This window comes from Berghia stephanieae, chromosome 2 (assembly GCF_034508935.2).
Source record: "Berghia stephanieae isolate SIO BIC M18660-M18661 chromosome 2, UCSD_Bste_1.3, whole genome shotgun sequence".
Lineage (NCBI taxonomy): Eukaryota > Metazoa > Mollusca > Gastropoda > Nudibranchia > Aeolidiidae > Berghia > Berghia stephanieae.
The window spans coordinates 15,818,203-15,833,202 of NC_088361.1; the positions used below are offsets into that span (position 1 = coordinate 15,818,203).

General features: G+C 36.2%; 1 protein-coding gene across 1 annotated transcript in view; it reads right to left on the minus strand.

Annotated features, from left to right (window-relative positions):
- Positions 1 to 15,000, minus strand: part of LOC144964384 (QRFP-like peptide receptor) — a 306,189-nt gene that overhangs the window by 220,717 nt on the left and 70,472 nt on the right. The window contains exon 2 of the mRNA XM_078898567.1: positions 297 to 1,082. Within this exon, the coding sequence (XP_078754693.1) occupies positions 297 to 479 (183 nt within the window). The 5' untranslated portion in view covers positions 480 to 1,082. The remainder of the gene's footprint in view (positions 1 to 296; positions 1,083 to 15,000) is intronic.

Here is a 15,000-nt window from a genome sequence, read left to right on the forward strand (position 1 = left end):
AAGAATGAGATTTTGGGAGATGAGAAAGAGAGAGAGAGAGAGAGAGAGAGAGAGAGAGAGAGAGAGAAAGAGAGAGAGAGAGTTGAGAGAGAGGAGGAGAGAGATGACAGAGAGGGGAGAACCTTACCTGAATAAGGTGAGAAAAAGTAGAGGAATGAGATTTTAGGAGATGAGATAAATATATATATATGAGAGAGAGACACAGAGAGAGAGAGAGAGAGAAAGAGAGAGACGAGAGAGAGAGAGATACGAGAGAGAGAGAAAGAGAGAGATGAGAGCGATTATGGGCACCTTACCTGAATAACGAGAATGTTTCCCGAGACCCCCACAATGAAAACCAGGGCATTGAGTAATGTGACATACACGTACTGGTAAAGTAAGGGTCCCATTGAAGGAGATGACATATTGCCCTTTGACCCATTCACGGAGAGGTTACCCACAAGGCCAACTGTCGTCATACCGGAAATGTTTCCATCCATGACGTCACTTTATTTTGAATTCGATTTTTTAAAAAGAAACCAAGCAAACTTGAACTTGAAAACTACGATGTGTTAACACATAAGCAATTCAAAAATTATATTCTTGTTTGTTTTTTAGGCCAATTGTCATTTTATCCAGAGTATCACACGAATCCGATTAGATAAATCCACAAGGAATAAACTGGAGTCGAACATTGTTCAGCTCTAAGTGCAACATCATCAAAGTTGGGCTTGCATTTTTAATGTTACCAAAAACTACCGGGTTTATTAAATTAATTTTTCTGATTAAATGAACACTTTTTTATCTTGGTTCAACGTAAACTGGGTAATGTTACCAAAACTACAGGGTTTTTTCCCTGACTAAATGAACACTTTTTTATCTTGGTTTAACGTAAATTGGGTAATGTTACCAAAAACTACCGGGGTTTTTTTTTTCCTTATTAAATGAACACCTTTTTATCTTGGTTTAACGTAAATTGGGTAATGTTACCAAAACTACAGGGTTTTTTCCCTGACTAAATGAACAAGTTTTTGTAGCTTGGTTTAACGACGTAAATTGGGTTCTTTGTCCTTACAAATGAATGCCTTGTGCAAAATGGTGATCTGTGGGGAAAAGAGAAAGAGAAAGACAGTTAGTCAAAATGCGCTAAAAATTTTTAATTATAATAATGATGGCGTTAAATAGTAAAATACATTTTAAAATGAGCTTTTATATAGCGCAATATCCACTAAACGGGCTTTACGAAGGGTCCCTGATCAAAAGGAACATGTAACAAGTAGAAAGAGACATGATGCCTGTTAAGCGATAATACATTTTTTTCCGACAGAGACAACGATGTGAACGACAAGGTACTCATTATTGACAACGCCAGTACCACATTATCTCATTCGTCTGTAGTGTTTCATTCATCCTGTTTTGTTAACAAAGGTGAAACCCGAAACGTCCATTTTATCAGTTTTCGTATATCAAATTGAAGCTTAAATTCAATTTCACATTGTTACTATATTTCTTGGAGCTTAGAGCAGCAATATTTAAATCTCATAGGCATGATGAAAGTTGATTTTGACTTGATGCATAATTGTGACCCATCGCCTCAAATCTGTATTATGTCGGAACGAATCAAATGCTTAAAAGCCGAATTAAACGTTAAACTAGTCAAAAATATAACTTGTTGGCATTAGCACCCTAAAATATGGTATCCATTCTCTTCTATAAAACCTACAAACTCAACACAAGTCTGATATTTCTGGCTATAAATTCAATTTTCAACATGTTAACCAACCCGACATAATACCGTTTTGAGGCGAAGGGTCACAATTTTGTTTTATTTACCAATTAACTCCCGTTCTCTGGGACGAAACTTATTTTAAAATTTTGGACAGAAAATTCGTCCTTCAAATATTTATTGATTTAAATTGACCCTCATCTTCCGAAAAACTCGGGGAATCTGGGACTCTAATATAGATCACGCGAGGTCCCAGGTTTCAGAGTTTTTGCAAAGATGAGGGTTATTTAAGCCGATGGAATTTGAAGAAGTTTTCTTGCCAAATTATATAAATACGTCTTTTTCTTTTTCTTTTTTTTTTGTTCATAATCTGCATCTTTGTAATGATTTACAAGCCATGCTTAATCGGCAGATTCTAAAAATGCCTGGGGCATAATATGAAATTGGCTGAGACCATTTGAAACGCTCCTTACAAATTATGAAGAGAGAGAGAGAGAGAGAGAGAGAGAGAGAGAGAGAGAGAGAGAGAGAGAGATAGATAGAGAAATCAGAGATAATGATCATCGTTGAGTGGCGTAATGAAATTGAAGAGTGGTTTGCCAAAACTCCCTAACTCCGTTTTGTTTCAAATTTTAAGATATTGAGGATTATTTCCCCTATAATTTCTCAATTGGTCTATCATTTTATCATATTTAAACTTCAAATTCACACAAATCTAAGGGAAATTCTTGTGTCATTTGATGCTTTAAGATAAAATGTACATCTTGATTTATCTCTTGGTTGGAAAATCTCAAAAATTAGAAAAATAGACTTAACCAGTTTTGGAAAACCAGCCTTCAATTGGAATGTGCCGTGTTGTGTATTTGTTCAGCCATCCTCGGAATATTATTTCATATCTTTTTTGTCATAAACGAACAAAGCAGTTTTATTTGCAATTTTGGTCATTATGTTATTGTTAACTTCAAAACTCAATGAATTAAGGTGATTTTAAACTACGCGGCTAGAGAGTCTTTTGAGGGCAGCGTGGCTGAGAGGTAGGGTCTTTGCTTCGTATCCGAAAGTTATAGAGTTCGATCACCCGCCTCTGCGATGTGTGGCCTTGAGCAAGTCACCTCGCCTTAGCTCAATTTGCGGCGCTGTACTGCGGCTAATGCCTGGGTTATTCCAGTCTTCCCTTGGAATAGACACTAGAGACAAATTTCCCCTATGGGATGACTAATGGAATGTGTCTTGTGGTATGACACTGGCCTTAGAATCGAAAGGTCAAGGCCATGAGTCCCGATCTAATCGGCGCATAGTTGAATCTTTGGAAAAGGACTCAATTGCTCACATTCTCTCCCCGTACTCAGGTGTAAAATGAGTTCCTGGCCATTAACTGCGTTGTCTCTGTCTGAAAAAAAAATTAATTTCTCCTATCAGGCGTCATCATCCATGTTACTTATTCCTATTGGCCAGGGACCCTTTGAAAAGCGCTTTGAGCACATTTAGCGGATATTGCGCTATATAAAAGCTCAAATTAGTTTTAATATTTTTGTATTTGTTTTTGTTTTTGTATTTTGATTGAACATTCTCAAATTTGAGATTTCTTACTAAGAGATAGTAGGTTTAAGAATATTTGTCATATCAAGGGTTTTTATCTTAATCCATTAATATTTCAAGTAAAGGCAGACCAATTTGCCACAATGTAAATAAGACATTATATCATTGTATTGTATGGATGGCGGTCTTGTCTTGAGTTGTCTGGGAATCCATACAAGTTACAAACAGCAACCCGACTTTGGGAACGGCAGTAATAATAATAATAATAATAATAATAATAATAATAATAATAATAATAATAATAATAATAATAATAATAATAATAATATTAATAATAATAAAAATAATAATAATAATATTATAATAATAATAATAATAATAATAATAATAATAATAATAATAATAATAATAATAATAATAATAATAATAATAATAATAATAATAATAATAATAATAATAATAATAATTAGGGCCAATATTTCATGCATTATGAGCCCTAGACCCTTTACAAAAACAATATATATATATATATATATATATATATATATATATATATATATATATATATATATATATATATATATAAATAATTAAACAATTACTTCAGCTCTTTGATACAGACGGATACCATAAAAGAACTCCAAAAAATTCAAGCAAAGAAATGTTTTCTAAAATAATATGTTTTTTGCTTGCTTTTGAAGGACAAGGAAAAGGTTTCAATTTTAATCAGAAAGTGTAGCTTTTTTATGATACTCTTTATATGATAAAATTATTTTTAAATGATTGAAAACTTTGATGTTTCTGATTAAAAGAATATACTTATTTTTGAAGAGTTTTCAGTTTTCTTTGAATCATGCCGATCAGATATGACACGAAATACATCTAGACGTCTATCTTTTGTGTCAAATTATTGACACTCGGATAGGTGTCTAGATGTCTAAAATTTTACGTCAATTTTTAATATGAGGATTTCACTGTTTTGTTTTATGAGGACATTGATCAAAAATCCAAATATTACGGATAGATCTAGATATGTGGAAATATGAAACATTGAGACGCAGTTCATTTCTTTAACTAAGATTATTGTTCTTTCCTGGAAGTTAAGGCGTATAAATATCGTGTTCTTTTCTTCTTCTTCTTCTTTTCTTTCTTCTTTTCTTCTTTTCTTTCTTCTTCTTCTTCTTCTCTTCTTCTTCTTCTTCTCTCTTCTTCTTCTTCTTCTTCTCTCTTCTTCTTCTCTTCTTCTTCTTTTCTTCTTCTTCTTCTTCTTCTTCTTCCTTCTTCTCTTCTTTTTCTTCTTCTTCTCTTCTTCTTTCTTCTTCTTCTTCTTCTTCTTCTTCTTCTTCTTCTTCTTCTTCTTCTTCTTTCTTCTTCTTCTCTTCTTCTTCTTCTTCTCTTCTTCTTCTTCTTCTTCTTCTTCTTCTTCTTCTTCTTCTTCTTCTTCTTCTTCTTCTTCTTCTTCTCTTCTTCTTCTTCTTCTTCTCTTCTTCTCTTCTTCCTTCTTCTTCTTCTTCTTCTTCTTCTTCTTCTTCTTCTTTCTTCTTCTTCTTCTTCTTCTTCTTCTTCTTCTTTTCTTCTTCTTCTTTCTTTCTTCTTCTTCTTCTTTCTTCTTCTTCTTCTTCTTCTTCTTCTTCTTCTTCTTCTTCTTCTTTCTTCTCTTCTTCTTCTTCTTCTTCTTCTTCTTCTTCTTCTTTCTTCTTCTTCTTCTTCTTTCTTCTTCTTCTTCTTCTTCTTCTTCTTCTTCTTCTTTCTCTTCTTCTTCTTCTTCTTCTTCTTCTTCTTCTTCTTCTTCTTCTTCTTCTCTTCTTCTTCTTCTTCTTCTCTTCTCTCTTCTTCTTCTTCTTCTTCTCTCTTCTTCTTCTTTCTTCTTCTTCTTCTTCTTCTTCTCTTCTTCTTCTTCTTTCTCTTCTTCTTCTTCTTCTTCTTCTTTTTCTTCTTTCTTCTTCTTCTTCTTCTTCTTCTTCTTCTTCTTCTTCTTCTTCTTCTTTCTTCTTCTTCTTCTTCTTCTTCTTCTTCTTCTTCTTCTTCTTCTTCTTCTTTCTCTTTCTTTCTTCTTCTTCTTCTTCTTCTTCTTCTTCTTCTTCTTCTTTTCTTCTTCTTCTTTTCTTTCTTCTTCTTCTTCTTCTTCTTCTTCTTCTTCTTCTTCTTCTTCTTCTTTTCTTCTTCTCTTCTTCTTCTTCTTTCTTCTTCTTCTTCTTCTTCTTCTTCTTCTTCTTCTTCTTCTTCTTCTCTTCTCTTTCTTCTTCTTCTTCTTCTTCTTCTTCTCTTCTTCTTCTTCTTCTTCTCTTCTTTCTTCTTCTTCTTCTTCTTCTTCTTCTCTTCTTCTTCTTCTTCTTCTTTCTTCTTCTTCTTCTTCTTCCTTCTTCTTCTTCTTCTTCTTCTTCTTCTTCTTCCTTCTTCTTCTTCTCTTCTTCTTTCTTCTTCTTCTTCTTCTTCTCTCTCTTCTTCTTCTTCTTCTTTCTTCTTCTTCTTCTTCTTCTTCTTCTTCTTCTTCTTCTCTTCTTCTTCTTCTTCTTCTTCTTCTTCTTCTTCTTCTTCTTCTTCTTCTTCTTCTTCTTCTTCTTCTTCTTCTTCTTTCTTCTTCTTCTTCTCTTCTCTCTTCTTCTTCTTCTTCTCTTCTCTTCTTCTTCTTCTTCTTCTTCTTCTTCTTCTTCTTCTTCTTCTTCTTCTTCTTCCCTTTTCTTCTTCTTCTTCTTCTTCTTTCTTCTTCTCTTCTTCTTCTTCTTCTTCTTCTTCTTCTTCTTCTTCTTTCTTCTTCTTCTTCTTCTTCTTTTTCTTCTTCTTCTTTCTTCTTCTTCTCTCTTCTTCTTCTTCTTCTTCTTCTTCTTCTTCTTCTTCTTCTTCTTCTTCTTCTTCTTCTTCTTCTTCTTCTTCTTCTTCTTAGGTCCTAGGTCCGAGCCTCGCTCGGCGCATAGTTGAGTCATTGGAAAAGACTCTTTACTCACATTCTCCTACCGTACGCAATGGTAAAAGTGTTGTCTGTCGAAAAAGAATTATAACATCGCCTAACGGGCGTCATGTCTTGTTCTATATGTTACGTGTTGTTGTTGGTCAGAGACCCTTTTTAAAGCGCTTTGAGCAGGTTTAGTGGATATTGCGTTATATCAAATTTTATATAAAGCTCATTTTTTCAACTTTTGTTTTCTTTAATGTTAAGGAATCAAACTTCAGATCTTTATCTTGTCGGGCATTGTATTGGTGTATGTTCTAATCGACATGTACGTATATACAGGTCTGACATCCGAACCCACTTATTATAGGCCTAGTTTAACATTGTTGTAATGGACAATAACTTACGTCATTTTTTATAGATTTCCATTACAACAATGGCCCCATAAATAATTGGGTTATATGACCTGAAAATAAATGCACGTCGTTCTTAACTCATTTGTCACCCTCCGTCTCAAAACGGTATTATGTCGGGATGATTCAGACCCCAAAAAGTGAATTTAGAGATAGAATGATGAGAAATTGGAGGTCAGAAGTTTTTTTCAATGCAAGAAATAGTCTTTATACTCCACCATAACGTACAGAAATTAAACCCAAGATATGAAGTGAATAGAAAAGTGCCAGAAGACAATAGAGAATAAAATTTTTTCGCGGCGGTGGTGGGGTTTGAACCTGCGACCTTATTGGTACGACAACTCCGCCTGGCAGGTGAGAGCGTGGCTCTACTGTGTGAGCTATCCACGAACACAAAAATATTCGTTTCAAACCCAAAGTCATTACTAGATCCCTTCTCTCACCCACTTCTTGAGACCGCCGATTCGTTCGTACACCACCATCGCGAATAATTTTGACCAGCAGTTAAGCTTAATAGCCAATATTCTCAACACAAACATATAACATAGAAACGATTGAGACAGTGAGTATGCTCCGGTGTATGGGGTGAATTTTTAATTCAGAAAAGTGAGTGGAGCAGGCACTTATGTTGGTAACAACAAGATATGAAGTGAATAGAAAAGTGCCAGAAGACAATAGAGAATAAAATTTTTTCGCGGCGGTGGTGGGGTTTGAACCTGCGACCTTATTGGTACGACAACTCCGCCTGGCAGGTGAGAGCGTGGCTCTACTGTGTGAGCTATCCACGAACACAAAAATATTCGTTTCAAACCCAAAGTCATTACTAGATCCCTTCTCTCACCCACTTCTTGAGACCGCCGATTCGTTCGTACACCACCATCGCGAATAATTTTGACCAGCAGTTAAGCTTAATAGCCAATATTCTCAACACAAACATATAACATAGAAACGATTGAGACAGTGAGTATGCTCCGGTGTATGGGGTGAATTTTTAATTCAGAAAAGTGAGTGGAGCAGGCACTTATGTTGGTAACAACAAGATATGAAGTGAATAGAAAAGTGCCAGAAGACAATAGAGAATAAAATTTTATTCTCTATTGTCTTCTGGCAGACTTCCATGGTTACACAGAGTTTTGTGTCTTGGTCCGTTATACTTCCGGATGGCAATGTTATGAGCCTCTTAACCAAGCGCATACTATCTATAAGCGTTCAAGGTCACACATAGTTGTGTGTGTTGGTCCGTTACACTTTCGGATGACAATGTTGTGAGCTTCTTAGCCAAGCGCATACGATCTATAGATAATGTGCGCTTGGCTAAGAAGCTCATAACATTACCATCCGGAAGTATAACGGACCAACACACAAAACTGTGTGTATTCATGAACGTTTATAGTCGGGTTAATACTGTTCACACCCCGTGTGGTGTCCGGGGTCCCTCAACTGAGAGGGTCAAGAATAGCCCAACGCCAAGCCAGCGTGTCGTAAAAGGCGACTAATGGTGTGTGATTCCCCCATCTTTGAGTCACCTGGTCCTCCAGGTTGGGGTTGGCAAAGGGTTAACACCCCTTTCCGTTAAACTCAAACCGTTACAGAAACACAGACAGACAAACTAAATCCTTTTTTTTTAGCTTGGGCGACCGATAAAAAAGTTGGCTCAAGATAGAGAAGGATGGAAACTGTTTGTCTGTGGCCTATACCCTGACCCAGGGTGAAAAAGACAATGATGATGATGAATACTGTTCAGTGAGCATTACTCATAAACGCGGATGGCAAAAAAAACAATAACAAAGACATGAGTGACGTCATCTTCGAACTATATATAGCGGGAAGAAACGGTGTGTATTTTATTTAAGCACATAACACCAATACACAAATGCCGGTTAGCTCAGTAGTAGAGCACTCGCTTCACACGCAAAGAGACCAAGATCGATCCCGGGTGCAGTCGAGATTTTGTTTCTGACCGACCTGTCCATCCAGCAGTGAATGAGTAGGTAGATGTGTCTCTTAGATTTGGCGGAAAGTACTTTGCGATAGACTAGCGTCCTATCGAAAGGATAGCAAGCAATTGATATTGTCCATTTCACGCTACAGAAACCGGGATAAACTTCGGCTCCGTGGGCTTAATGGCCTTGAAGGACTAGTTGATACAGGCTGTAGGTAAATATCTCCTATAGGGAATGAGATTAGCGGAAGAGTAGCGTCGCTTGATTGGACGTCACCCATAGTCTGTGACGTCACCGGCGGAAAAGTTATTAGAGAGAGAACGTCTTGTTGGTCGTGCGCATGCGTCTGTCGTCCTCCATGCGCACAACCAACATGACGTTCTCTCTCTAATAACTTTTCCGCGGGGTGACTTCAAAGACTATGGGTGACGTCCAATCAAGGGACGCTACTCTTTCGCTAATCTCATTCCCTATATGTGACGCTCCGTGTCAAAGCGGTATTATGTAGGAATCCACTCGGTTAGGGAAATTGAATTTATTGCCACAAACATCAAACTTGGTTTAATTTCTGTACGTTATGCTGGAGTATAAATACTATTTCTTGCTTTACAAAAACTTCTAAGGTCCAATTCCCCATTATTCTATCGCTAAATTCACTTTTTGGGGTCTGAATCATCCCGACATAATACCGTTTTGAGACGGAGGGTCACATATCACAGGGTATTTCCATCTGGTGGGCAAGACACAATTAAAGGAATTTGCGATGTGAACACACACATGGACGTCCTTTCGAACATTCTGCTCCCTACTATGTGTGGAATGTCCTTTCAGCAGACATGACCACAGACACCGTAATACTCTTCAACAGTCGTGACGTCACTTCCTTCCTAATGACGCATGGTAACTTAGTAACACTGGCTCTAAACTGTCGGAACAATGGCGGACGCAGATTGAAATATTTCTCTGGCGAGCATTAAGGGTATCCAGAGGAAAAAAAACATATAAATTTTATCATGTTTTGACTTTTACACATTCTGATCACAAGGCATATGAAATGTTCTAGCGAGCATGAAGAATAAAAGGTAATGATTTTCTTTGTTTAGAACCAAGATGGCCACCGTTGCCAGGCGGCGTGACATCAGACTACTGTATCCTATTCCCTATCCTCCTTTAAAGCCTATTTGTGACCCTTCGCCTTAAAACGGTGTTATGTCGGGTTGGTTAAAATGTTGAAAATTGAATTTATAGTCAGAAATATCAGACTTGTGTTGAGTTTGTATGTTTTATTGAAGAGAATGAATACTATATTTTAGGGTGCTAATGCCAACAAGTTATATTTTTGACCAGTTTAACGTTTAATTCGGCTTCTAAGCATTTGATTCGTTCCGACATAATACCGTTTTGAGGCGATTGGTCACATTTGAAGACAGAGTACCGACTTCCTTTCAGTTTTCTGTGAGTGGTTTTATAAATAATAATAAATCATAAATAAATTCCTTTTATTCATCCGTAAGGGGACAATTTTCTTTAGGGTCTATTCCAAGGGAAGACTGTAATAACCCAGACGTTAGCCGCAGTGCAGCGCCGCAAATTGAGCTAAGGCTAGGTGACTTGCTCAAGGGCACACAACGCGGCGGATAGTCGAACTCGGTACCTTTCGGGTACGAAGCAAAGACCGTACCGCTGAGCCACGTTGTTATTGATTTTATTGAATGATATACATGATATAATATGTTTTCTCGTTCATAATTCCTGTATTCGTGAGGTCACTGACATTCCATAATAATCCAGACCGTGAAATAAATCAGCTGTCGACTCCAATATTGTAAGAAACAGATGCAGATATATTAACTCACTCAACCCCAACACCGACTATATCCGTAGTTTACCCAGGTTCCTTCTACCCCATGCCTATTTATCAGGCGCAGGTATAATAACTCACTCAACCCTAACACCGACGATATCCGTAGTTTACCCGGGTTCTTTCTACCCTATGCCTATTTATTACATTTTTCTGAGACAAGTTATAGCCGTAATATCAAAGCTAATGTTTTTTAGTTTTTACATGTTAATAGTAGTTGAATCAAACTATCTATGTACATGCTCATTTTTTATACATTTTTTTCCAATTTTGAAAAGTAGCAAAATCTCTAGGGTTGAGTAAGTAAATAAAAGACAACAAGCATAAAATGTTACATATTGATCAATATCTTGGCTTTATTTCCTAAGTACGTATTGTCAAAGAGACGAAGTCACAAAAGAAGAAGAAGAAGAAGAAGAAGAAGAAGAAGAAGAAGAAGAAGAAGAAGAAGAAGAAGAAGAAGAAGAAGAAGAAGAAGAAGAAGAAGAAGAAAGAAGAAGAAGAAGAAGAAGAAGAAGAAGAAGAAGAAGAAGAAGAAGAAGAAGAAGAAGAAGAAGAAGAAGAAGAAGAAGAAGAAGAAGAAGAAGAAGAAGAAGAAGAAGAAGAAGAAGAAGAAGAAGAAGAAGAAGAAGAAGAAGAAAAGAAGAAGAAGAAGAAGAAAGAAGAAGAAAGAAGAAGAAGAAGAAGAAGAAGAGAAGAAGAAGAGAAGAAGAAGAAGAAGAAGAGAAGAAGAAGAAGAAGAGAAGAAGAAGGAGGAGGAGGAGAAGAAGAAGAAGAGAAGAAGAAGAAGAAGAAGAAGAAGAAGAAGAAGAAGAAGAAGAAGAAGAAGAAGAAGAAGAAGAAGAAGAAGAAGAAGAAGAAGAAGAAGAAGAAGAAGAAGAAGAAGAGCACGATATTTATACGCCTTAACTTCCAGGAAAGAACAAAAATCTTAGTTAAAGAAATAAACTGCGTCCCAATGTTTCATATTTCCACATATCTAGATCTATCCGTAATATTTGGATTTTTGATCAATGTCCTCATAAAACAAAACAGTGAAATCCTCATATTAAAAATTGACGTAAAATTTTAGACATCTAGACACCTATCCACATGTCAATAATTTGACACAAAAGATAGACGTCTAGATGTATTTCGTGACATATCTGATCGGCATGATTCATATTCATATATATATATATATATATATATATATATATATATATATATATATATATATATATATTTATATCATATGCTATTTTATCATATTTATCATTACCACAGCTGTCGTCTTGAGGAAAAAGACCGTATGTGGCCTCTTATTCCAAGTAAACATACGGTCTTTGTCCTGAAGACGGAGGACAGGTGAAAGGCAACAGGGAACAAAAGTGTAATGTCGAAAAACTGGTTCCAGGTTCCAATCTCATTGGAAGTGTAAAACCACTCTTCCAGATTTTTATTTAACTTATCTTCTAGTCTAAATAATAATAATAATAACAATAATAATAATGATAATAATAATAATAATAATAATAATAATAATAATAATAATAATAATAATAATAATAATAATAATAATAATAATAATAATAATAATAATAATAATCTACACTTTATTCATCAAAAAAAAAATGCTGGTCGTCAACAAAGATAACTTTTTTTTTTTTACACCCTGTGATCTTATGATTCTGCCTATACATCCTGCTACTAAAATAGTTATACACCACCGTATGATTCAACGTGTATCCTATTCAGTATTAGTCCTCCGAAGGGATGGTCATATATATATATATACACACTTCCAACCGGAAGACTAGAAGGTGTGACGTCACGACTTCTCTGCCTTATTCCAGCATCATTCCGAGTGGAAGTCTACGTGATTAAGATTATAACGAATGAACATTATCATCACTATCGACGGCAAGTGATTTAAAAAACAAAAAAATGGTATATTCTTCAAAATAAACAGTTCAACAAAAGCCTAACGTTGTTCTGTCCAAATTTAAATTGAGCGTATATTGAGCTCTATATAGCGCAATATCCACTAAATGTGTTCAACGTGCTTTACAAGGGGTCCCTGGTCAACAGCAACATTTGACATGTAGGACGGGACATGGCGCCTGTTAGGCGATATTACAATTTTTCGGACAAAGACAACGCTGTTAACGGCCAGGTACTCATTTTACACCTGAGTACGGTGAGAGAATGTGAGTAAAGAGCCTTTTCCAAGGACTCAACTATGCGCCGAGCGCGAGGCTCGAACCCAGGACCTTCCGATCCGAAAGCGAGTGTCATACCACTAGACCACATAGCCACATAGCCGTCCAAGACTTTGGCATGGACACCAAAATCTAATCTTTGAGTAGGAATATGTCTGTGTCAATCGCACAAAATACATTGAAAATAATGACAATATTATTTTGTGAAAGAGAATCTCAAAACTGCATTGTGAAAGTATTATACATAGAGAGCAAGTGTGACGACACGCGACTGTTTGGTCCGGACGGTACATTTTGGACATTTGGATCTTTTGACATTTCTGAATAGATCATTCTTGTCTCTTTAATTTGATACCCGTTTCAATGATGTACAATAATTTTGGGCCGAATTATACAAGATTGAAATTGGGAGGTTTCTGAAAATCTCAGATCCAAAATTCAAAGAAATTTACACTCAAAAGTTTTTAACACAGTAGCACAAAAGCAACGACCGTGTTATATTTGAACTTTCGTTATGAAAATTAAATAGAAAATAATGACAGGATTTTGTGAAGGAGAATCTCCAATCTGCATTGTGAAAGCATAATACATAGAAAGCAATTGGATTCAATTGTCTGATGTCACGTCGACCAGCAACGGCGGATATCTTGGTTCTAAACAAAGAAAATATGTACTTTTTATTCTTCATGCTGGTTAGAACTTTTCATATGTCTTGTGATCAGAGTGTGTAAAAGTCAAAACATGATCAGATTTATAATGGGGTTTTTTTCCTCTGGATACGCTTTTATGATCGTCGGAGAAATATTTCATAAGGGCGTCCGACATTGTTCCGATAGTTTAGAGCCAGTTACTAAGTTACCATGCGTCATTACAAGGGAAGTGACGTTACGACTGTTGAAGAGTATTGAGTAATGGTCATCATTCTCCTGGTCTACGGTCTCCTCCTCCTCCTCCTCCTCCTCCACAACCACCACCACCACCATCACCAACACCACCACTACATCCACCTCCTCTCTCCCCTTTGTTCTCTAAAATTACTTTCTGTTCCAGCATCCAATGCCCCGAAGCAACGTAACCGTTCCTAAGACAGAATTACTTCTGATTCCATTTCCTATGTCAATAGATAGTATGAAGTGGACGTCACTCAGGTCTTTGTTATTGCTATTTGCCATCCGCGTTTAAGAGTAATTCTCACTAAACTGTATTAACTAGACTATAAAAGTTCAAGGTTACACATTCTAGTTTTAAAGATCCTTTGCGCTTGGCTAAGAAACTCACAACATTGCCATCCGGGAGTATAACGGATCAACACAAAAACTTTGTGTAACCATGAACAGTTATAGTCTGGTTAATACAGTTTAGTGAGAATTACTCATCAAAGCGGATGGCAAAAAACAATTACAAAGACCTGAGTGACGTCAACTTCATTCTATCTATAGTCTCCGTAACATTGAATCGTTTTCTTCATTATTTTGACACACACATGTATTCTCACTCTTACTCTGACACACGAAACACACACACACACACACACACACACACACACACACACTGACTCACTCACTCACCATGAAATTAAAAACATGACCTTTTATAGATAGTTCGAAGATGACGTCTCTCAGGTCTTTGTTATTGTTTTTTTGCCATCCGCGTTTATGAGTAATGCTCACTGAACTGTTTTAACACGACTATAAACGTTCATGGATACACACAATTTTGTGTGTTGGTCCGTTATACTTCCGGATGGTAATGTTATGCCTTCCCTTCTTAGCCAAGCGCATACTATCTATAGAGCTCAATGTCCACTAAACGTGCGCAAAGCGAGTTCCGAAGGGTCCCTGACCAACAGCAACACGGAACATATAGATAGTATACGCTTGGCTTAGAAGCTCATAACATTGCCATCCGGAAGTATAACGGACCAACACACAAAACTGTGTGTAACCTTAAACGTTTATCGATAGTATGCGCTTGGCTAAGAAGCTCATAACATTGCCATCCGAAAGTATAACGGACCAACACACAAAACTGTGTGTAACCATGAACGTTTATAGTCGGGTTAATACAGTTCAGTGAGCATAACTCATAAACGCGGATGGCAAAAAACAATAACAAAGACCTGAGTGACGTCATCTTCGAACTATTTATAGAACAGGACATTCCGATCCGAAAACGAGTGTCACACCATAAGACCACATAGCCGCAAATATTCATACATTTCTTCAAACACAAGCAATATCATATATCATATCATATCATATCATATCATATCATATCATATCATATCATATCATATCATATCATATCATATCATATCATATCATATCACATCACATCATATCATATCATATCATATCATATCATATCATATCATATCATATCATATCATTTCATATCATATCATATCATTTCATATCATTTCATATCATATCACATCATATCATATCA